Below are 24,755 nucleotides of genomic sequence, written 5' to 3' on the forward strand. Positions count from 1 at the left end.
GGCCAAAGAGCCCAGACAACAATGGTGGAAATCTAGAGAAGTTACCTCTCCGGTCAGCAGGCGGATGATCTCCAAGGTGACGTGTAATATTCTCTTACTGATCTCATTCCTGTCCTTCTCCATCATATAGAAGGGTATAAGGTCCTGGCAGTGCAGTGTGTGGGGAGCCCCGCCCACTCCTGTCACATGATCACAGGTCCTTCACCACCATCTCTTCTCTCCTGCACTGCTGAGCTCCGCCCCCACATGTACTGGTCACATGATTGTGACATCATCACAGGTCCTACACCTCCAGCATCCACCAGATACAGAGCAGCTCCTGGTCGGGCAGTCACTGCTGTTGTGTTGTGTGTGGAGATCTCTGCTCCTCAGTGTGTGACCCCCCCAGCAGTAAGGTAAGCTTACAGGAGGAGGGATGTTACATTGTGTTACTATCAGTGTGACCCCAGCAGTAAGGTAAGCTTACAGGAGGAGGGGTGTTACATTGTGTTACTATCAGTGTGACCCCAGCAGTAAGGTAAGCTTACAGGAGGAGGGGTGTTACATTGTGTTACTATCAGTGTTACCCCAGCAGTAAGGTAAGCTTACAGGAGGAGGGATGTTACATTGTGTTACTATCAGTGTGTGACCCCAGCAGTAAGGTAAGCTTACAGGAGGAGGGATGTTACATTGTGTTACTATCAGTGTGACCCCAGCAGTAAGGTAAGCTTACAGGAGGAGGGATATTACATTGTGTTACTATCAGTGTGGGACCCCCCCAGCAGTAAGGTAAGCTTACAGGAGGAGGGAGGTTACATTGTGTTACTATCAGTGTGTGACCCCAGCAGTAAGGTAAGCTTACAGGAGGAGGGATGTTACATTGTGTTACTATCAGTGTGACCCCCCCAGCAGTAAGGTAAGCTTACAGGAGGAGGGGTGTTACATTGTGTTACTATCAGTGTGTGACCCCCCCAGCAGTAAGGTAAGCTTACAGGAGGAGGGGTGTTACATTGTGTTACTATCAGTGTGTGACCCCAGCAGTAAGGTAAGCTTACAGGAGGAGGGGTGTTACATTGTGTTACTATCAGTGTGTGACCCCCCCAGCAGTAAGGTAAGCTTACAGGAGGAGGGGTGTTACATTGTGTTACTATCAGTGTGTGACCCCAGCAGTAAGGTAAGCTTACAGGAGGAGGGATGTTACATTGTGTTACTATCAGTGTGTGACCCCAGCAGTAAGGTAAGCTTACAGGAGGAGGGATGTTACATTGTGTTACTATCAGTGTGTGACCCCAGCAGTAAGGTAAGCTTACAGGAGGAGGGATGTTACATTGTGTTACTATCAGTGTGTGACCCCAGCAGTAAGGTAAGCTTACAGGAGGAGGGATGTTACATTGTGTTACTATCAGTGTGTGACCCCAGCAGTAAGGTAAGCTTACAGGAGGAGGGATGTTACATTGTGTTACTATCAGTGTGTGACCCCCCCAGCAGTAAGGTAAGCTTACAGGAGGAGGGATGTTACATTGTGTTACTATCAGTGTGACCCCCCAGCAGTAAGGTAAGCTTACAGGAGGAGGGATGTTACATTGTGTTACTATCAGTGTGTGACCCCAGCAGTAAGGTAAGCTTACAGGAGGAGGGATGTTACATTGTGTTACTATCAGTGTGACCCCCCAGCAGTAAGGTAAGCTTACAGGAGGAGGGATGTTACATTGTGTTACTATCAGTGTGTGACCCCCCAGCAGTAAGGTAAGCTTACAGGAGGAGGGATGTTACATTGTGTTACTATCAGTGTGACCCCAGCAGTAAGGTAAGCTTACAGGAGGAGGGATGTTACATTGTGTTACTATCAGTGTGTGACCCCCCAGCAGTAAGGTAAGCTTACAGGAGGAGGGATGTTACATTGTGTTACTATCAGTGTGTGACCCCAGCAGTAAGGTAAGCTTACAGGAGGAGGGATGTTACATTGTGTTACTATCAGTGTGACCCCCCAGCAGTAAGGTAAGCTTACAGGAGGAGGGGTGTTACATTGTGTTACTATCAGTGTGACCCCAGCAATAAGGTAAGCTTACAGGAGGAGGGATGTTACATTGTGTTACTATCAGTGTGTGACCCCCCAGCAGTAAGGTAAGCTTACAGGAGGAGGGGTGTTACATTGTGTTACTATCAGTGTGTGACCCCAGCAGTAAGGTAAGCTTACAGGAGGAGGGATGTTACATTGTGTTACTATCAGTGTGACCCCAGCAGTAAGGTAAGCTTACAGGAGGAGGGATGTTACATTGTGTTACTATCAGTGTGACCCCAGCAGTAAGGTAAGCTTACAGGAGGAGGGGTGTTACATTGTGTTACTATCAGTGTGTGACCCCAGCAGTAAGGTAAGCTTACAGGAGGAGGGGTGTTACATTGTGTTACTATCAGTGTGTGACCCCCCAGCAGTAAGGTAAGCTTACAGGAGGAGGGATGTTACATTGTGTTACTATCAGTGTGACCCCAGCAGTAAGGTAAGCTTACAGGAGGAGGGATGTTACATTGTGTTACTATCAGTGTGTGACCCCAGCAGTAAGGTAAGCTTACAGGAGGAGGGGTGTTACATTGTGTTACTATCAGTGTGTGACCCCCCAGCAGTAAGGTAAGCTTACAGGAGGAGGGATGTTACATTGTGTTACTATCAGTGTGTGACCCCCCAGCAGTAAGGTAAGCTTACAGGAGGAGGGATGTTACATTGTGTTACTATCAGTGTGTGACCCCCCCAGCAGTAAGGTAAGCTTACAGGAGGAGGGATGTTACATTGTGTTACTATCAGTGTGACCCCCCAGCAGTAAGGTAAGCTTACAGGAGGAGGGATGTTACATTGTGTTACTATCAGTGTGTGACCCCAGCAGTAAGGTAAGCTTACAGGAGGAGGGATGTTACATTGTGTTACTATCTGTGTGACCCCCCAGCAGTAAGGTAAGCTTACAGGAGGAGGGATGTTACATTGTGTTACTATCAGTGTGTGACCCCCCAGCAGTAAGGTAAGCTTACAGGAGGAGGGATGTTACATTGTGTTACTATCAGTGTGACCCCAGCAGTAAGGTAAGCTTACAGGAGGAGGGATGTTACATTGTGTTACTATCAGTGTGTGACCCCCCAGCAGTAAGGTAAGCTTACAGGAGGAGGGATGTTACATTGTGTTACTATCAGTGTGTGACCCCAGCAGTAAGGTAAGCTTACAGGAGGAGGGATGTTACATTGTGTTACTATCAGTGTGACCCCCCAGCAGTAAGGTAAGCTTACAGGAGGAGGGGTGTTACATTGTGTTACTATCAGTGTGACCCCAGCAATAAGGTAAGCTTACAGGAGGAGGGATGTTACATTGTGTTACTATCAGTGTGTGACCCCCCAGCAGTAAGGTAAGCTTACAGGAGGAGGGGTGTTACATTGTGTTACTATCAGTGTGTGACCCCAGCAGTAAGGTAAGCTTACAGGAGGAGGGATGTTACATTGTGTTACTATCAGTGTGACCCCAGCAGTAAGGTAAGCTTACAGGAGGAGGGATGTTACATTGTGTTACTATCAGTGTGACCCCAGCAGTAAGGTAAGCTTACAGGAGGAGGGGTGTTACATTGTGTTACTATCAGTGTGTGACCCCAGCAGTAAGGTAAGCTTACAGGAGGAGGGGTGTTACATTGTGTTACTATCAGTGTGTGACCCCCCAGCAGTAAGGTAAGCTTACAGGAGGAGGGATGTTACATTGTGTTACTATCAGTGTGACCCCAGCAGTAAGGTAAGCTTACAGGAGGAGGGATGTTACATTGTGTTACTATCAGTGTGACCCCAGCAGTAAGGTAAGCTTACAGGAGGAGGGGTGTTACATTGTGTTACTATCAGTGTGTGACCCTAGCAGTAAGGTAAGCTTACAGGAGGAGGGATGTTACATTGTGTTACTATCAGTGTGTGACCCCCCCCCCCCCCCAGCAGTAAGGTAAGCTTACAGGAGGAGGGATGTTACATTGTGTTACTATCAGTGTGTGACCCCAGCAGTAAGGTAAGCTTACAGGAGGAGGGATGTTACATTGTGTTACTATCAGTGTGACCCCCCAGCAGTAAGGTAAGCTTACAGGAGGTGGGATGTTACATTGTGTTACTATCAGTGTGACCCCCCCCCCCCCCCAGCAGTAAGGTAAGCTTACAGGAGGAGGGGTGTTACATTGTGTTACATATACTGTGACCCCAGCAGTAAGGTAAGCTTACAGGGGGAGGGGTGTTACATTGTGTTACTATCAGTTTGTGACCCCAGCAGTAAGGTAAGCTTACAGGAGGAGGGGTGTTACATTGTGTTACTATCAGTGTGTGACCCCCCCAGCAGTAAGGAAGCTTACAGGAGGAGGGATGTTACATTGTGTTACTATCAGTGTGTGACCCCCCAGCAGTAAGGTAAGCTTACAGGGGGAGGGATGTTACATTGTGTTACTATCAGTGTGACCCCAGCAGTAAGGTAAGCTTACAGGAGGAGGGGTGTTACATTGTGTTACTATCAGTGTGACCCCAGCAGTAAGGTAAGCTTACAGGAGGAGGGATGTTACATTGTGTTACTATCAGTGTGACCCCCCAGCAGTAAGGTAAGCTTACAGGAGAAGGGGTGTTACATTGTGTTACTATCAGTGTGACCCCCCAGCAGTAAGGTAAGCTTACAGGAGGAGGGATGTTACATTGTGTTACTATCAGTGTGTGACCCCCCCAGCAGTAAGGTAAGCTTACAGGAGGAGGGATGTTACATTGTGTTACTATCAGTGTGACCCCAGCAGTAAGGTAAGCTTACAGGAGGAGGGATGTTACATTGTGTTACTATCAGTGTGACCCCAGCAGTAAGGTAAGCTTACAGGAGGAGGGGTGTTACATTGTGTTACTATCAGTGTGACCCCAGCAGTAAGGTAAGCTTACAGGAGGAGGGATGTTACATTGTGTTACTATCAGTGTGTGACCCCAGCAGTAAGGTAAGCTTACAGGAGGAGGGATGTTACATTGTGTTACTATCAGTGTGTGACCCCAGCAGTAAGGTAAGCTTACAGGAGGAGGGATGTTACATTGTGTTACTATCAGTGTGTGACCCCAGCAGTAAGGTAAGCTTACAGGAGGAGGGATGTTACATTGTGTTACTATCAGTGTGTGACCCCAGCAGTAAGGTAAGCTTACAGGAGGAGGGATGTTACATTGTGTTACTATCAGTGTGTGACCCCCCAGCAGTAAGGTAAGCTTACAGGAGGAGGGATGTTACATTGTGTTATTATCAGTGTGTGACCCCAGCAGTAAGGTAAGCTTACAGGAGGAGGGGTGTTACATTGTGTTACTACACAATCAGTGTGACCCCCCCCCCCCCCCAGCAGTAAGGTAAGCTTACAGGAGGAGGGGTGTTACATTGTGTTACTATCAGTGTGACCCCCCCAGCAGTAAGGTAAGCTTACAGGAGGAGGGGTGTTACATTGTGTTACTATCAGTGTGACCCCCCCCCAGCAGTAAGGTAAGCTTACAGGAGAAGGGATGTTACATTGTGTTACTATCAGTGTGTGACCCCCCAGCAGTAAGGTAAGCTTACAGGAGGAGGGATGTTACATTGTGTTACTATCAGTGTGTGACCCCCCCAGCAGTAAGGTAAGCTTACAGGAGGAGGGGTGTTACATTGTGTTACTATCAGTGTGTGACCCCAGCAGTAAGGTAAGCTTACAGGAGAAGGGATGTTACATTGTGTTACTATCAGTGTGACCCCTGCAGTAAGGTAAGCTTACAGGAGGAGGGGTGTTACATTGTGTTACTATCAGTGTGACCCCCCCCCCAGCAGTAAGGTAAGCTTACAGGAGAAGGGATGTTACATTGTGTTACTATCAGTGTGTGACCCCAGCAGTAAGGTAAGCTTACAGGAGGAGGGATGTTACATTGTGTTACTATCAGTGTGTGACCCCAGCAGTAAGGTAAGCTTACAGGAGAAGGGATGTTACATTGTGTTACTATCAGTGTGACCCCAGCAGTAAGGTAAGCTTACAGGAGGAGGGGTGTTACATTGTGTTACTATCAGTGTGACCCCCCCCCCCAGCAGTAAGGTAAGCTTACAGGAGAAGGGATGTTACATTGTGTTACTATCAGTGTGTGACCCCAGCAGTAAGGTAAGCTTACAGGAGGAGGGATGTTACATTGTGTTACTATCAGTGTGTGACCCCAGCAGTAAGGTAAGCTTACAGGAGGAGGGATGTTACATATGCTGTGACCCCTGTATGTAACATAAAGGCTCCGGCAGGACTATCCCCTCCTTGTGCTCCAGTTGTCTCCTCTTCTCCCCCAGACGCTTCTTCTCCTGAATGACCCCCCAAGGATGGAGAAGGACAGGAATGAGATCAGTAAGAGAATATTACACGTCACCTTGGAGATCATCCGCCTGCTGACCGGAGAGGTAACTTCTCTAGATTTCCACCATTGTTGTCTGGGCTCTTTGGCCCCTCCCTCCCTCCCCCGCTCTATGTTCTGGATCTGGTCTCCTCTTTGTAGGTGCGGTGGTCTCCAGAACTGACCCCAGTAGTCCAGATGTGTCTCCTCCTCCTCCTCACTAGAGCTCTATACAGGGGGACAATCTCCTCTTTGTAGTGAGGAGGAGGCAGGAATACTGGGCTCAGTCCCCTCATTGTCTCTCTCCATCCCCAGGATTACACCATAGTGAAGAAGACATGGGGGGAGGGTGTGGCCTTCCCCCAGGAGTCAGGAGGGCGGAGCAGGGCCCGGGGCCCCATCACGGAGCCTCCATCACTGATACATGAGCAGAAGATCCTAGAACTCACCCACAGGATGACTGAGCTGCTGACTGGAGAGGTGACACTGGGGAATGCTGGGAGATGATAGAGTAATCCAGGAGGCAGCAGGCTGGGGGGGATGACTGTGTGATCATTGTGTGTGTCAGGTTCCTATAAGGTGTCAGGATGTGGCCGTCTATTTCTCCATGGAGGAGTGGGAGTATGTAGAAGGACACAAGGATCTGTACCGGGGGGAGCAGCCGCTCATGATGGAGGATCAGCCGCCCGGCCTCACAGCACAAGGTAAGAGGAGACCTTCCTGATTCTAGAGAGCAGGGGGAGGGGCCCCTAGATCCTCATCCTCCTCCTCCCATCCGCCTCCTCCTCCTCCCATCCTCCTCCTCCTCCCATCCTCTTTCCATCCTCTTTCCATCCTCCTCCCATCCTCCTCCCATCCTCCTCCCATCCCCCTCCTCCTCCCATCCTCCTTCTCCTCTCCTCCTCCCATCCTCCTCCCATCCTTCTCCCATCCTCCTCCTCCTCCTCCCATCCTCCTCCTCCCATCCTCCTCCCATCCTCCTCCCCCTCCCATCCTCCTCCTCCTGATGACATGTAGCAGTGTATAATGGATTGGCTCCCTGTGTGTTCCCTACAGATGGAGGCAGTGACAGGAATCCACCAGAGAGGTGTCCCCGTCCTCTGTATTCCCAGGACTGTCCAGAGGGAAATGTCCCAGCAGACAATCAGCAGGTAGATGAGGCTGATGCTATAGCACTATATCTCTATAGCGCCCCCCGGTGCTGGTGGTTGTTGCTCCTGCACTCATAGATGTGATGAGGCTGATAGATACATGTTGCTGGTTTCTTATGTTGATGTGTTAGATTTTCCCTCCTGTCTGCTGGATTGTACTGAATTGTTCTATATGTCCCATCAGGGGGGAGATCAGGTGACTAATATTAAAGTGGAGGATGAAGCAGAAGAAGAGAGGATGAGGGGCGATCCCCCGTGTATGAGTGAGGTGAAGGAGGAGGAGGCGCCGGCAGCTGCTATACCAGGTAGGGGAGGATGGAGTTACACAGGGATCTCTGTGATCTCTGTGCTCTACTGTGGCCGTTGTGTGTGGCAGATTGTGTTCTCTCAACCAGACTCCCAGCAATCTGCATGTTAGGCCGTTTCCACAGAATAGAAGATATCGTGCTGAAATGTGAATATGCCTTAGGAGTGAATGTGTCATCAGAAAATGTTTTTTTTCTTGTTTTCCATTTTACTATCTATATTACAAAATATTCCTGATTCTTGCTGTTTTAATTTTCACTATAAGGTCTGAAGGTCTGTTCTGCCTGTGGTGATGAGAGAAAAATGCAGTAAAGTGATCTGTACAACATTGCAGCGTCATGTGACACCAGTAGTTAGAGGTCACAGAGCGCACTCAGTAATGTTTCACATTCATCTCAAGGGGACAGAGTCTGTATATTGTTGTCTATGTCCATGAGGCTTGCTGTAAAGCATGTCACTAAATGCTGTTAACCCCTTAACGACCGCGGGCGTATATTTACGCCCTGCGGTCGTTAAGGACGTTCAGAGCGGGGCCGCTTGTAGCCCGGGACCGCAGGTATTAGCAGGCGTGGTCCGATCTCCGTGCCCGCTAATACAATAATCGGATGCAGCTGTCAAAGTTGACAGCTGCATCCGATTACCGTTTGCAGTGTCATCCCTGGTGTCTAGTGGGGAGATCGCTCCTCCGGGACGTTATCCCGGAGGAGCGATCTCTGTTACTGAAGCCGGCCGGGGACCTCTCCAAGATGGCGCCGTCCCCGGCTCGGCACTCGTTTACTTCCGGCCGCAGCAGCCGAAAGCAAACGAGTGCCTATCTCATATCTATGCTGCAGAGATCTCTGAGAGATCAAGGGACTTATACTAACCCCGGGGGGGGGGGGGGGGGACTAACCCTAACCCCGGGGGGGGGGGGGGGGGGGGAATAACCCTAACCCCAGGGGGAGCTTCTAGTATAAGTGTAAAATTTAAAAAAAAAATGTTGTTATTAAAGGGTAGTGCGGCGGTAAAAAGTTATTCACAGAATAACACACATTACAAAGTTATACAACAGTTATGCTCAGCCAATCGCGGCTGAGCAGCTGATGACGCGGCCGGCACTCGGGAAGATCCGAGGTGTTCGGGCCGGCCGGCCGAAGATGACGTTTGGCACAAGATGGTGGACGCGTGTTGGCACGGATCAGGTATGTATAATGCACTACACTTCCGGGTACACGGGCGGCGGTGGTGGGACACGGGGAACGGGGCCATTCACAGACATAACATACATTACAAAGTTGTATAACTTTGTAATGTGTGTTATTCTGTGAATAATTTTTTACCGCCGCACTACCCCTTTAATAAAAATCCCCCTCCCCTAATAAGAGTCAGAATCACCCCCCTTTTCCCAGGTTATAAATAAAAGTAAATAAATAAACAAACATGTTTGCTATCGCCGCGTGCGTAATCGCCCGAACTATTAATTAATCACATTCCTGATCTCGCACGGTAAACGGCGTCAGCACAAAAAAATCCCAAAGTGCAAAATTGCGCATTTTTGGTTGCATCAAATCCAGAAAAATTTTAATAAAAACCGATCAAAAAGTCGTATATGTGCAATCAAGGTACCGATAGAAAGAAGACATCATGACGCAAAAACTGACACCTGACACAGCCCCATAGACCAAAGGATAAAAGCGTTATAAGCCTGGGAATGGAGCGATTTTAAGGATCGTATATTTGTAAACAATGGTTTTAATTTTTTACAGGCCATCAGATACAATATAAGTTATACATGTTATATATCGTTTTAATCGTAACGACTTGTGGAACATATATAACAAGTCAGTTTTACCCCAGGGCGAATGGCGTAAAAACACATATCCACTAAAAACACAAAATGTGTTTTGTTTTTTTTTCAATTTCACCACACATTGAATTTTTTTCTGCTTTTGCAGTGTACTTTATGCGAAAATTCAGCCTGCCATTGCAAAGTACAATTAGTGGCGCAAAAAATAAGGGCTCATGTGGGTTTCTAGGTGAAAAAATGCAACTGCTATGGCCTTTTATGCACAAGGCGGAAAAAACGAAAACTCAAAAATCTAAATTGCCCCGGTCCTTAAGGGGTTAAAAACAGCTCAGGCAATGTGGCCACCCCCATAACAATGTATACAAAATTTAAGGTCAGAAAATAAACAGTTTAGAAAAAAAGAATATGGTGTATTCCCTTTTAAACTTCCCAATTTACTATGTTTTATAATATTTCAGAAATCTTAGTTTTCTCTCCTTCACGATGGCACCACAGGAGTTACCTCAGCCCTGAGGGACAGAAAAAGTACAAACACGAGAGGTTAAAAGCCTCTCCCCTTCCCACTTACACCAGTGCTTTCCCTGTCCCTGTAAGGGCAGGCACGAGAGTACGGGGGTCCGTCATGAAGATGAGGATTCCTGAAAACAGAAGCAAGAAAATACCTCCTTCCAGGGGATCGATCGGGGCCTAGGTCTCCTTCCTTCCCAGGGACATCTGGGGACTTCGGTCTGGAAGGGAGCAGGCCCGCGTGGCGCGTCTGCTCCATACTGTGAGGAGGCGGGGATCCTGCACGCCGATGGCCTCTGCGGCTTTCCCCCCTTGCGTCTCTACTCGGGGCCGCGCGCGGATTGCGGCCTACTTCCGGGTACTGCGGGTCACGAGGCAGATACGGAAGTGACGCGTACGTCGCGTCATGACGTCACACGACGGGAGCGTTCTTCCGGGACCGGCGCGGTTGCTTCAAAAGGTAAGTGCATGAGAGGGTTAGCTGATCTGAGGTCTGCATTTCTCATGGAGGGTGCCTGATCAAAGAAGTCCGCTACGGCGGAGAAAGCTATGCCCACAGACAAAGCCCCACAACCGCAGCCGGGGGTGAGTTATTTATTTATTACAATATGTCTCACCTGGGTCACTTTGTATCCAATAGCACTGGGTGGATTGCTTGCTATACTATACTATAAAAATCCATCTGCATGTTTCCCTAGGAAAAGTAGAAGGGCCCTGCAAGGAAATGCAACCTTTGTGGCGCCAGGCTCTCTTTTGTCTTTTAGGAAAAACATTTGTGCAGCCTGTATAGGCGATATTGTAAAAGAGGATAGAGCCTCTTTCCTGTCTGAGATAAGACATGATGAAGGCTGAAATAGCAGCAGTTAAACCACCTACTCCTACTCCTACTGTATCTCCAGCATCATTACCAGTTTAAATGGATCCTGTAGAACCTGTAAATATATCTGTGATGGTTTGGGGTGCAGATGGTTACATCATTTTTTGTTATGGCCTTATTATTACAAATTTTAGGAGAATCTTGTGCTCCCCACCATGTTGTGTATTCCCTGTCCTGTCTGGAGCTCTGATAACTACAGGTAATAGAATAAGCTCATTGACCATCTGCAGGATAGAGGTGTCCATATCTCCTGATGGACCCCCGCTGACATTTCCTGCCTGTCCATTCATGACCTCTCTGCTCTCCAAATGCTGGAGATCACCCCCTGTGGTGTCCTGATTGCTGAGGCTCCAGTCCCAGATCTGGGGGGCCTGGAAACCAGGGAAGATGTCTGCCAACTCCTGGATATAAGGAAGGAAGCTGAGGGACCATGGGGTAGTAGATCCTTTGTGGGAGGCTGATGCTAAGGCCAGCTCCCCAAAGAGAAGACTCATCAAGAACTGTCATATTGACCCAGAGGAGAAGGACTGGGACCTCGGTCGGTTGGGATATTTGCTGTTGCTGGACATTTCCTGTGTTCTTGGACGTTTTGCATCCTGTGTGTGGTGGAGTTTTGTATGGACCTTTCTGCTGGTATCTAATAAAGGTTCCTGGGGCTGTTCATCTATAGCTCGCTCTGTTGATTGTTTGATACTGGAGAAGAACCCCCTGACAATATCCCCTACTAATGTTCTACCTATAACACCAGGTCCGTCTGACACTCCAGCTACAGTTACTCCATCACTCCCCCCTGACTGTAATCCAGGATCTGTTGCGGGTCCTAGCTCTTTTGGAGAACTAGTGGTGAGACCAAAAAAGCGTAAGACTGTGTCTATATCATCTGACTCTAAATCAGAATCGGGTCAATTATCGGACTCCCCTGTAATATACTCTGAGGAGTCGGATACTCAGGAGGGTGCCAGAAGATATATCTTTCCTACAGACCATACCGGAGCTCTCCTTAAAGCTGTTAGGAGCGCTCTTGGAATGGAAGGTGTACAAGAAGAATTATCAGTCAAAGATAATCTCTTCGCAGGTTTAAAGACAAAAAAGAAAACAGTGTTTCCTATTCATTAGTCTTTACATCAATTAATACAGGATGAATGGGAAGACCCAGAGCAAAGGCTCATGGTTCCTTCCCAGATAAAAAGACGTCTCCCCTTTAGTGAAGAGGATATTGAAAAATGGGGTGAAGTTCCTAGGATTGACACCCAAGTAGCTAAAACTACTAAGAAAACTACACTCTCATTTGAAGACTCTTCTCAGATGAAAGACCCATTGGATAGGAAGGCGGAAAGTCTTCTGAAAAAATCCTGGGATACGGTATCAATATCCCTGAAGAATAACATTGCGGCTACATGTGTAGCTCGTGCCCTACATGTCTGGATAGGACAATTAGAAGATCACCTAAGGAATAAGAAATCGAGGGAACAAATAATTGGATCACTCCCTCTCTTGAAGGATGCGGCAGCTTATCTGGCAGACTCAACAGCTGAAGCAATCAGAATATCTGCCAAAGATGGAGCACTGACCACTGCGGCTCGACGAGCCCTATGGCTTAAAAGCTGGACTGGAGATAATATCTCCAATTCAAAACTCTGTGGCATTCCCTTTGAAGGGAACTATGTTTTTGGTTCAGCTCTAGATAAAATTGTAGAGAAAACGGCGGACAAAAAGAAGGCTCTACCCGAAGGGAAGACCCCAAAAAAGGAACAATACAAACGGTCCAGATTGCAAGAAGACTATAAGGGCAAAGGGAAAACTGGCCGTTGGAGCTACAATAAAGGAGGAAAGGGGAAGAATATTTTTTTCAACCCCAAGGCCTCAAAAGACAAGCAATGACGACATTCCGGTAGGGGGGAGGCTGGCCAAGTTTCGGGAGGCTTGGTACAACATCTCAAAAAAACAGTGGATCCTCAAGATCATCTCCGTAGGATACAAAATAGAATTCCTGGAGCCCCCTACAAAAAGAGCTCGTGAAGAATGTAAACGAGCTCATATCTTTAAATGTAGTGATTCCTGTCCCAGTGGAGGAACTAGGGAAGGGTTATTACTCCAATCTTTTTCTGGTTCCCAAACCAAATGGATCCCACAGATTGATTATAAATCTCAAGCCTTTGAACAAGTACATCAAATACTTGAGGTTCAAGATGGAATCAATCAAGTCCACTACGCCACTGATAACAAACAATGCGGTAATTGCATCCATCGATCTGAAGGATGCCTATTACCATATACCCATTCAGGCAGCATCTCAGAAGTTCCTCAGATTTGCCATCAAGATGGAGGATCAGGTCCGCCACTTTCAGTTCCAAGCCCTACCCTTCGGAATTTCGTCCGCACCAAGGATTTTCTCCAGTGCAGGGCCGTCTTATCCATTGGGCAGGGTAGGCGGCTGCCCGGGGGCCCTTGCACACCTGTATTTTTTGCTTTATAAGACGCACTTATAAAATTAAGTGCGTCCTATAAAGCAAAGACGGCTCCCAAGCAGTGCTGAGCACCGCAAGGAAGCCGTCCCGCCCGCCCCCCTATTGCCGCTCACTAAGCATATGCATAGTGAGCGGCCCTGAGCCACCCCCTCCGCCCGCCCCTTCTATCGCTTCTCAGCTGACAGACGATCAGAAGCCGAGGAAAGTGCAATGAGCAGCACTTTCCTGGGCTTCTGATCGACTCAGCTAAGCGGCGATAGAAGGGGCGGGCAGTCCAGAAACTCACCCGTCCGGCGGCCCCAGCAGCTCCTCTCCCGGCAGCGCGCTCCCATCATCCTCCGGCACAGGCAGCGGGGTACAGAGACGCTGCCTGTGTCCTGGATGTGTCATGCAGCAGGTCACTTCCGGCACAGGCAGTCTCTCTGTACCCCGCTGCCTGTGCCCGGAGGATGACGGGAGTGCGCGCCGACGGGAGACATCAGCTGCTGGGGCCGCCGGACGGGTGAGTAACTGGTTTGTTGTTTTGGGGGGCACTGGCTACTATGGGGGGCACTGGCTACTATGGGGGCACTGGCTACTATGGGGGGCACTGGCTACTATGGGGGGCACTGGCTACTATGGGGGGCACTGGCTACTATGGGGGGCACGGGCTACTATGGGGGGCACTGGCTACTATGGGGGGCACTGGCTACTATGGGGGGCACTGGCTACTATGGGGGGCACTGGCTACTATGGGGGCACTGGCTACTATGGGGGGCACTGGCTACTATGGGGGCACTGGCTACTATGGGGGCACTGGCTACTATGGGGGGGCACTGGCTACTTTGTGGGCACTATATGGGGGATTGGCTACTATGGGGGGGCACTATATGGGGGGATTGGCTACTATGGGGGGCACTATATACAAAGATGTGGGGGATTTGATGGTGGCGGTTGGGGGGGGCCAATTCGCACCTCTGCCCAGGGGCCCATAATACTGTTAAGACGGCCCTGCTCCAGTGTCATGGGAGAAGTGATTTCCTACCTCCACCTGCAAAAGATCAACGTGGTATCCTATCTGGACGACCTCCTACTGATAGCAGAATCGGAACAGAAACTTCGTCAGGACCCTAAGGTAACTTCAAACATTCTGACTTCCTTTGGGTGGATTATAAACCAGGAAAGATCAGACTTAAACCCAGATACCCGGAAGACCTTTCTGGGGATTGTCCTAGACTCAAACAAACAAATGTCTTTCCTACCTCGAGAAAAAAGATCTTCTCTTATTTAGCGTATCAACCAATTCAGAGTAAAGAACTCTTGCAGGATCAGAGAGACCATGTCAATCCTGGGGTCCATGACAGCCTGCATACCAGCTGTACCATGGAGCCAAGCCCATTTAAGAACTCTTCAAGGCGCAATGCTCAGGTCTTGGAACAAGAAAGATTCGGGTTTGGACAAGGTCATGTCTCTCTCCAAACATGTCAAAGAATCCCTCCGGTGGTGGACCATCCCCTCCCATCTGAAAAAAGGAGTTTATTGGAACCCAACACCCAGGATAGTCATCTCCACTGACTCAAGTCTATCAGGTTGGGGAGCCCAGGTGAATTCTCTACTTCTACAAGGTACTTGGCCTCCAGAAATATCTCAGAAATCTTCAAATTTTCGAGAACTCATGGCCGTTCTGATGTCCTTGAAGCAGGCAAGTCCTATACTAAAAGACTCGCATGTTCACATTCTATCAGACAATGTGACAACTGTGGCTCATCTAAGGCATCAAGGGAGTCCGAAACAGAATTCTCTTCAATCTATCTCAGATCAGATATTCTCCTGGGCAGAAAAAACACCTTCTTTCCCTTTCAGCAACCCACCTCAAGGGAATAGACAATGTTCAAGCGGACTTTCTGAGCCGCCATATCATTCACCCAGGGGAATGGTGTCTGAACCAAGACATCTTTCAGATGCTAATAAAGAAATGGGGCACACCAGAAGTGGATCTCTTTGCCACTCGACAAAACAGGAAGCTGGAGAAGTTTTTTTTCTCTGAATCCCAAGGACAGAGCTCTGGGGGTGGATGCGCTAGCACAACCATGGACTTTCAAGACTGCTTATGCCTTTCCGCCTATCCCTCTGATCCCCAAGACACTCCAGAAAATCAGGACAGAACAAATAACAGTGATTCTTTTGACCCCATTCTGGCCAAAAAGGGCATGGTTCGGCCTACTACAAATTATGAGTCTGGAACCACCGATACAGCTTCCTCTCCTCCCAGATCTTCTCCATCAAGGTCCATTACATCACCCCAACCTGGAAGATCTACGGTTGACTGCATGGATCCTGAAAGGTCCATGTTAAAAAGTAGGGGACTTTCAGACTTTTTCACCACCCTACAAAAAAGCAGAAAACCGGTAACTGCAAAAATATATCTAAAAGTATGGAAGGTCTTCTCATCCTGGTGTCCATCTCCTCCACCGTTTCCAGCCGATCCTGACATACCATTAATTCTGGAATTTCTACAGGCTGGATTGAAGGGGCTAAAACCCGCCACCTTAAAAGTACAGGTATCAGCCTTGTCGGCCATATATGATACTAATATAGCTGACCATAGGTGGGTGAAAAAAATTTATGAGGAGCGCTTCCAGATCTAATCCTACTTTAAAAAATCTCGTTCCACCTTGGGACCTCAACACCGTCCTAGAAGGTTTAACTCGTCCTCCATTTGAACCATTATCAGAGGCCAGTATAAAAATTTTGTCCTGGAAAACAGCCTTCTTGGTGGCTATTGTCTCGGCCCGTAGGGTCTCAGAATTTCAGGCCTTCACTATTAGGGAACCTTATTTTATTCTTCAATCAGACTGCATAGTTCTCAAAACTGATCCAAATTTCCTTCCCAAAGTGGTCTCTAATTTTCACCGTTCCTAAGATATATACCTACCATCCTTTTGTGAAACACCTAGGAATATCCAGGAAGAAAAATTTCATCTATTGGATGTTAAGAGAGCAGTCCTCCAATATCTGGAATCCTGCAGTTCTTGGAGACCAGATCAAGCTCTTTTTCTTCTATTCCAGGGGAAAAATAAGGGCAAAAAGGCTTCCAAAATCGTAATATCTCGCTGGATAAAAAACGCGATTCTAGAGGTCTACAAATTAATGAACTTACCTTCTCCTTTACCAATCAACGCCGATTCCACCAGAGCAGTGTCCACTTCTTGGGCGGAGAGAGATTGTGCGTCAATTGAACAGATCTGCAGGGCTGCTACTTGGTCAACGCCTCACACGTTCACCAGACACTACAGACTTCAGCTACAGCGGAACGAAGATCTTGCCTTCGGCAGAAAAATTCTGCAAGCTGTGGTCCCACCCTAAGGTAAATTGTTGGTATTCTCCTGTGGTGCCGTCATGAAGGTGAGGAGAGAAAATGGTATTAGTCTTACCCGTAAGACGGTTTCTCCGAACCATGACGGCACCACCATCCCTCCCTAAATATTAAATACTCACGTGGTGCTAGTGTTATAAAATCACTGGTGTAAGTGGGAAGGGGAGGGGCTTTTAACCTCTCGTGTTTGTGCTTTTCCTGTCCCTCAGGGCTGAGTTAACTCCTGTGGTGCCGTCATGAAGGTTCGGAGAAACAGTCTTACCAGTAAGACTAATACCATTTTTTTTTTTTTTTTTTTTTTTTACAATTCTAAATTTTTATTCATTTTTAATTTTATAAGATACAAACATACAGTTAACAATAGACCAACTGTCCATATAACAAGCACCGTTGGGTGCAAAACAGAGGACGCCACAAAGGAGAAAGAACACTTGTGGCATAACAATAGGACAAACCATCAATAAAAGAAAAAAGGGCGGCAAAGCCACAATTAAATAAGGCGCACTATCATCCATAAAGAGTGAGCTAACGCTCAACAATCGCTAGAACCGGAAAGAAATATGGGAAAAAACAAGCAAAAGAAAAGTAACGAGCAGAACTACCAGGAGGGAAAGAGACATCACACAAAAGGAAGGGAGACTCCTGACTGAGTCAGAAGAGTCTTATATTCATCCGTTTCAACAAACTGAGCGCGAATTACGATCATACAATTGTGTCTTGAGATTTTCCATATACTTAAGGTCCTCCACCTTCCGAAACCACATAGAGACAGGAGGGGGAGCAGGTTGACGCCAGAGAGCAGGGATACAAGCCCTAGCAGAATTGATCAGATGGTGGAGAATAGAATGGCGATAACTTTTAAGGGGAATGTCCGACAAGTGCAAGAGAGAGCGATGGAGAAAAAGGAAGCGAGTAGTCTGTGCAGGTAGAGGCAATACGTCACACCTCCTTCCAGAAGGGAGCCAATTTGGGACAGCTCAAAACGCGTGTATGAGGGAACCCTCTTCAGCGCAATTTCTCCAGCACAATAGGGACACATCCGGGAATAGCCTATGAAGACGAGTAGGGACCCTGTACCAACGTGAGCTGATCTTGTAACCCGCCTCCTGGAGAGGAGAAGAAATAGAGGAAGAGTGAGTACAGGTATATATCCGTTCCACTTGGGAGGCCGAGAAAGCAATATTCAAATCATGTTCCCATGCAGAAAGAAAAGGAGGAGGTGGCTATTCCCAGGGGGAGCCCAACATGGCCTATATAAGAGAAAAAGAGTGCTGAAGAGGGCTGGTGCCAAGACAAAGAGTCTTATACTGAGTGAGCGCACAAGAAAAGGAGGAAGGGAAAGAAGAAAGAGGTTTAATTGCAAAGTCCTCCAAAACCCCAAAGAATAGGGGTCAGAGAGAACTTTGAGCTCAGAGAGAGACACCCAGGATTCTCCTCAAAGAAAGCTTTTTGCTCAAAGTGCTGCCCGGAACCAGGCACGGAAAACCAAATCTGTATTGCCGGTCGGGAAAGAAGGGGTACCTAGGACAGGGAATAAGAGAGAAGGATGTGGAGCGAGAGAGGCAGAAGAAAAGTGTTTATAGCAGAGCTTTAGAGTCGGAGCGATGGTAGGATGAGGCTCAACAATAATACCAGAAGTAGGAAGCCATGGGGCTACCAAAGAGGAAGGGGAAAGAGACATCTCTAGGCCGACCCTCAACTTAGACTGGCATCGCCATTTCTCCACTATTACTCTGGAGAGGTGACTAGCGACATAATAATGGAATAAGTTTGGGAGGCCCAGGCCTCCACTTTGCAATCCTTCGCTGCTTATCAGCCCAAACGAATTTAGGCAGGAGTGTAGAGAGTTGTCTAAAATAGCTCAAGGTCACCGTATCTGGAAGGGCTTGGAAAAGATACAAAGGTCTGGAGCAGTGCTTCCCAACCTTTTCTACCTCGGGGCACCCCTCGGAAAAAAAAATTTCCTCGGGGCACCCCTACTAAATGTTCTACAAAATAAGCAAACCGTCATACAGTGACTTACAGGTGACGTCTTCTTTGATCTGAGGCTTCACTTTCCCTTTTCCTCTCCATCCGGCCCAGACCTCCATGATGATTTCTTCCAGCTACTTTTCATCTCTTCAGAACCTGCGAGACAAACAATTTAGGCTCCGCACATTTCTAGCAACTTCCTTTCCTTTCTCCATCCTGTAGGCTCCCATAGTAACTGCGCTGTTTGGTGTTATGTACAGTAAAGTGAGTAGGAATGTGGGATGCCCCCTGCTGTGCCCTCATGAACTAATAGTGCCCCCATGAGCTTATAATGCCCCCAGAGGTGCCCCCATGAGCTTATAATGCCCCCAGAGGTGCCCCCATATACTAATAATGCCCACAGAGGTGCCCCCCATGAACTAATGCCCCCAGAGGTGCCCCCCATGAACTAATAATGCCCCCTGCTCTGCCCCTAAAAAAAACAAACCTCCTACTCGCCTAATCCGTGCTGTGGCTGCAGGCAGAAGCTCTCCTCCTCCTCTTCTGGCTCCATTTTGTGAGCCGTGGGGACGGGACGTCCGGCAGGCGTGATGACGTCACATCATCACGCCTGCTGGAGAGGTCACGTCCCGGCCTCCCATAGGCTGCTGGCATGAAGTGCCGGCAGCCTATGGGAGTGAATGTAGGAGCAGGACGCTGAAACTTCCTGCTCCTACATTATGCTCACTTTAATGTTCCGCCCGCTTACAGTGAGAAGCTCGGGATGGTTAAAGTGACAGTGCACATTTCCCACCGGGATCCCGTGGCACCCCTGGCGGGTTCTCCCGGCACACCAGTGTGCCGCGGCACCCCGGTTGGGAAACGCTGGTCTAGAGAGAATATTCATCTTAAATATCGAGCAAAGACCAAACCAAGTAAAGGGGCCCTTGTGCCATCTGGACAAGTCGGCCTCAATAGTTTTTAGCATGGGGGATTAATTTGTGAACTTGTCTGACAAAGATGTTTTGAATCCCGAAAGCTCACAGCTCTAACAATTTTTTGTTGGCCAATAAAGGTATCACTCCTAAAATACATTGATCACAAGTATTTACCACGATATAGCATAGGGGAAAAGTTAGTCTTGAACAAATAGGAAACAGATGGCGTGAGCTGGACCCCCAAATAGAAAAAGAACTCTGCCAACGAAAAGGGAAAGACTCTGCAAGAGAAGAGGCAAGGGAAGGCGTAAGAGAGAGGTTGAGTGCTTTCGACTTCTGGAGGTTAATTTTATAGTTAAAAAGAGCCTGGTATTTGGACAATTCAGAAAGAAGATTAGGGAGAGACACATAAGGCTGCGTAATAGAAGGTCATCCGCATAGGCTGCAACCTTGTGGTCAGTGGAGCCTACACGCACTCCCGAGATGTTCGGGTTCTGTCTCACATGGCGGAGAAAGGGTTCAAGGGCCAGGATAAAGATGAGAGGGGAAAAATGGCAGCACTGGCGTGTGCCAGTGCATAAAGGGAACATCGACGATAGAAGGCCGTTAACAGTGACCTGAGCCGAGGGATGAGAATACAGGGACCCGATGCATGCCAACACATACGAGGACCAAGATGTTGAAGCGTGGCAAGGAGAAAAGGCCAGCCAACTCTGTCAAAGGTCTTCTCTGCGTCGGTAGACAGAAGCATCGTGGGGAGAGACTTAGAGCGCACATAATGAATAATATTAATAGCCCTAGTAGTAGTGTCACGGGCCTCGCGTGTAAGCATAAATCCCACTTGGTCTAAATGGATGATGGGTTGAAGATGTGGAGTAAGACAGGACGCAAGAATTTTAGAAAAAATTAAGGTCAAGGTTAAGGAGAGAAATGGGACGGTAGTTCTGACAAAGGGAGGTATCGTTACCTTCTTTGGGAATGACCGTAATATGTGCGCAGAGGAAATCAGGGGGAAGGAGAGAACCTGTGGGAAGAGAGTTGTAAGCAGATAGGACGTGATCGTGGAGGAGAGTAAGTCCATCAGGGCCCGGGGCCTTACCAGAAGGAGAGGACCTTATTCCCCAATCCCATTCCGTGAAGGTAATAGGGGATTCAAGCGAAGAGATGCTATCTTCTGGCAAGGAGGGAAGGCCAGAACTAGAAAGGTAGGAGGAAATAGAGAAGAGAACTCTTATCTGGGGAGGATGGAAGGTCGTAAAGACCTTCATAATAAGAATGGAAAGCATCCGCAATATGAGAAGAAAGAGTGAGTTTTGAGCCCGACGAGGAGGAGACATACAGTATGAAAGAACGAGCCTGTTGAACCCGAAGAGCGCGGGCCAGGGTCTTGCCAGGCTTATTGCCAAACTCAAAGTAATGTCGGCGATCCCGTAGTTTGCTGCGCAGAGCGGCCAGTTCCGTTCCTGTAGCCAATCCGAGGGTCCTCCTTGTGGTGTTTGTCCAAATCAGCGAGCTGAGAGACCAATAATTTAATTTTGCAGAACGTTCTTTTCTAACACGAGACGCAAGTTTAATAGGAATACCTAACATAACATTTGTGCGCTTCCCAGATAACTGAAGGGGAAGAGACAGGGGGGATATTAGTAGAGAAATAATTAGTTCAGTTAGTTTTCTTTTAAAACTAAGATCATTTCCTAGAAGTGCCCTCCTTATCATCACTAGTGTAAAATTCAGATAATTTTTATTAACGTCATCTTGTCCACATTGGCTATACTGGTCACACGGCTCCTATCTCACACACGTACCGGTCACACGGCTCCTATCACACACATGTACCGGTCACACGGCTCCTATCACACACATGTACCGGTCACACGGCTCCTATCACACACATGTACCGGTCACACGGCTCCTATCACACATGTCACATGTCCCAGCTATCAGTCTGGCCGTGGCTGTGATTGCTAGGCAACGCAGACAGTAATATAGTTTGCTGATTGGCTGCTCAGCATCAGCAGACTTTTAACAAACTTTTTATTACTGTGATGAACGCCGAACACGTGGATGCAGGCCCTTAGACAGACTTTACAGCTGAAGCAGTGACTGGTGCGGGCAAAGCTACGTAATGTCGCTGAATTGGAAGGAGTATAAGGGATGAGCATTGATCATATATATATTTGTGTATTATCCATTTCCTGTTGTGTAAAGAAAATGAAATCTGTTTTACTCCAACAGAAAATGGTGGTAGTATCTCTGAGGAGAACATCGTGCTATCACTGAATTATAGAGAAGAGGATGAAGGTGCGGAGCAGCGCTCCTCAGGAGAAGCCCTCCTCCCCCTTACTGTACATCCAGGACGTCACACTGCAGATCTATCATATAATCCTCCTGACCATGAGGAACCTTCTTCTGACCAGTCACACACTGTGACCACAAGGACAGAGCACAGAGGACGGGAGAAAAGAATTCAATGTGATGAATGTGGAAAAAAGTTTACAAAAATATCTGGTCTTTATACACACAGAAGAATTCACACAGGAGAGAAGGCACATTCATGTTTAGAATGTGGGAGATGCTTTATCTATAAATCGGAGCTTGTTACACATGAGAGAAGTCACACAGGAGAGAGGCCTTATTCATGTTCCGAATGTGGCAAATGTTTTTTAAGTAAATCGCAGCTTGTTATACATGAGAGAAATCACACAGGAGAGAAACCGTATTCATGCTCAGAATGCGGAAAATGTTTTACGGATAAAGCAACTTGTGTTAGACATGAAAGGTGTCACAAAGGAGAGAAGCCGTATTCCTGCCCAACATGTGGGAATTGTTTCACACGGAAATCATATCTTGTTGTACATGAGAGAAGTCACGCAGGGGAGAAGCCGTATTCATGTTCGGAATGTGCAAAACGTTTTACAGATAAATCAAGTCTTATTAGACATGAGAGGAGTCACACTGGAAAGAAGCCGTACTCCTGCTCAGATTGTGGGAAATGTTTTACAAATAAATCGAGTCTTCTTAGACATTCGAGAAGTCACACAGGGGAGAAGCCGTATACTTGTTCAGAATGTGAGAAATGTTTTACGCGTAAATCACATCTTGTGATACATGAGAGAAGCCACACAGGAGTAAAGCCATATTCACGTTCACAATACAGGAAAAGTTTACTCCCTAAAGTAATACTAAGGAATCCTCAGAGAAGTCACATGGGAGAGGAGCCATTTTGATTGATTTCTAAAAACATTTGTATAGAGAGTTAAACAGGAAGTAGTAGTAGTAGTAGAGGCAGTGACTCTGAACTGTCCCCATTATCCTCAGAGTCCGGAGAGGCAGAGTAAAGTGAGGACTCCTGCCTGTAAAGTTTTTTATTTTTATATACGTCTCAATATTTGACCTTTTATTTGTGCCGTTTATGATGATGAGGTTAATAAAAAGAATTATCAATAAGTTACCTTTATTTCCGTCTGTTTATTACATTCCTGGCACCGCCCCTTTGAAACAAACAACCTCCAGCCTGTACGGTCGTTCCTGCGGTGATGAATGGGGCAGATGGGTAAGGATTACCGGCCAGGCCTTGTGATTGGCTGATTCTGATTGGCAGGGATGGGAGATCGGCCACACTTGTGTCTCTGACGCACTGACAGATATTGTTCCCAGGGGGCGGAGTGTGAGGAGGGAGAAGAGAGGAGGGGTGGCTATGGGAATGGCCAGGACAGACACTAGTAGGGAGGATTGTTTCAACCTGGACAAGTAGCAGCTCCCATAGTTTCCTTGTCTACCATCCAGACACAGGCGGCCCCTCCATTACACCTCCTGTCTCTGCCCGCAGCCTCTCTAGACACAGGCGCCCCTCCATTACACCTCCTGTCTCTGCTAGGAGGAGTTAGCTCTGTGTGTGAGTCAAGTCAGTTTAGACCAGATACTGAGTGTGAACAGATGCAGCTAGAGACCAAGAGTTTTTCAAAAGCAACTACTAAGCACAAGTAAGGTTGAGTAGCCACCAAGGAACACCCTAGCCCACGCAAGGAGCATGTCTACAAAGTGCAGGACAGACTCCTGAAGAAATAGGAGCTGATCCCAGTAGGACAAAGCTACCATAAAGAAGGTCTACATATCCTACTGCGCAGTGCAGGTAACTGGGACAACTAGTTTTGTTTTTTTTTAATTAAATATTCTTTATTTCCATACAAAATATTATACAATCTTATCACACATCATATATACCTTATTTTTCCCTTTTCCCTTACCCCCCCCTTTATCCCCCTATTCCCCCCCCCCCCCCCCCCCAACCCCTTAAATAGTGAGGGCTCATCCAACGTAGAAGTCTTCCTTTATCTTTATACTTCCCATTCCATTCCACATAATATCCCGCCAGGGGATGCCCCCTAGAGTTGCCTTTTCATCTACCAACTATCTTTACCTTCTATGATACTACCACTCCACCCCTTACATGTATCACTATCTTATTCTCGTCGTTTTCCCTGAGGGTCAGCCCAGACCGGCTCTACAACCTCTCCATCCAACAACCTTCTTCCAACATCTACAGTTTTTTAACCTCCATTAACTACACCACTTACAGCTTCGTCTCCTACTCCCAGGAACCCATCCTTCCTTATACACTTCTCCGTTCGCCCGAGAGGACCCATCCCCTTCTCAAGAAGACAGGCTCCCCCCGAGCCCACGGACACTCAACACAATCATCCCAGGAGCCAACTCCCCATTTATTATGCAGGACTTGCTCCTTCTACTGGTCTCCCCTTACAATTGGCGCCCATGATTTTCTGGACTCTCCACTGTGGGATCCAGTTCCATTCACCCCCCGGGAGTGGCCTCTTACTTGGGTTTTGATGCCAGCTGTACAACTCCTAGCTAGGGGACCTTTAAGTAGTCAACAAATTCTAATCATTCTTGCTTTTACACTTCCATCCACATTTAAACCCCACCGACCTAGGCACAACCACCAGGGAAGACAGCGAGACCACCCACTCACTATACCCTTTAACACCTCCTTCCTTTTAGTCCTCAGGCATCCAGGGGACATCCCCTCCGGTTACACAGCATTCCTTTTGTTTTTTACCTCACCA

The 24,755-nt window shown here is 47.7% G+C and overlaps 3 protein-coding genes across 3 annotated transcripts in view; 2 read left to right on the forward strand and 1 right to left on the reverse strand.

The window, feature by feature from the left end:
- Positions 1 to 24,755, forward strand: part of LOC138797150 (oocyte zinc finger protein XlCOF22-like) — a 483,239-nt gene that overhangs the window by 347,530 nt on the left and 110,954 nt on the right. The gene's annotated exons all lie outside the window — the stretch shown is intronic.
- Positions 1 to 24,755, reverse strand: part of LOC138797182 (oocyte zinc finger protein XlCOF7.1-like) — a 179,739-nt gene that overhangs the window by 86,851 nt on the left and 68,133 nt on the right. The gene's annotated exons all lie outside the window — the stretch shown is intronic.
- LOC138797161 (oocyte zinc finger protein XlCOF22-like) lies at positions 6,231 to 23,128 on the forward strand. The gene is made up of 6 exons (XM_069976987.1): positions 6,231 to 6,400; positions 6,649 to 6,813; positions 6,902 to 7,037; positions 7,390 to 7,484; positions 7,669 to 7,789; positions 21,907 to 23,128. Exons 1-6 carry the CDS (start codon positions 6,323 to 6,325, stop codon positions 22,896 to 22,898), a joined length of 1,587 nt encoding a protein of 528 aa, XP_069833088.1. The 5' UTR covers positions 6,231 to 6,322; the 3' UTR covers positions 22,899 to 23,128.

Source organism: Dendropsophus ebraccatus, chromosome 7 (assembly GCF_027789765.1).
Source record: "Dendropsophus ebraccatus isolate aDenEbr1 chromosome 7, aDenEbr1.pat, whole genome shotgun sequence".
Lineage (NCBI taxonomy): Eukaryota > Metazoa > Chordata > Amphibia > Anura > Hylidae > Dendropsophus > Dendropsophus ebraccatus.

Coding starts and splice junctions, on each gene's coding strand:
- LOC138797161 (XM_069976987.1), top strand. CDS start 6,323: ATGGAGAAGGACAGGAATGAGATCAGTAAGAGAATATTACACGTCACC. Junction 6,814..6,901: donor CTGAGCTGCTGACTGGAGAG/GTGACACTGGGG, acceptor TGTGTGTGTCAG/GTTCCTATAAGGTGTCAGGA. Junction 7,038..7,389: donor GCCCGGCCTCACAGCACAAG/GTAAGAGGAGAC, acceptor TGTTCCCTACAG/ATGGAGGCAGTGACAGGAAT.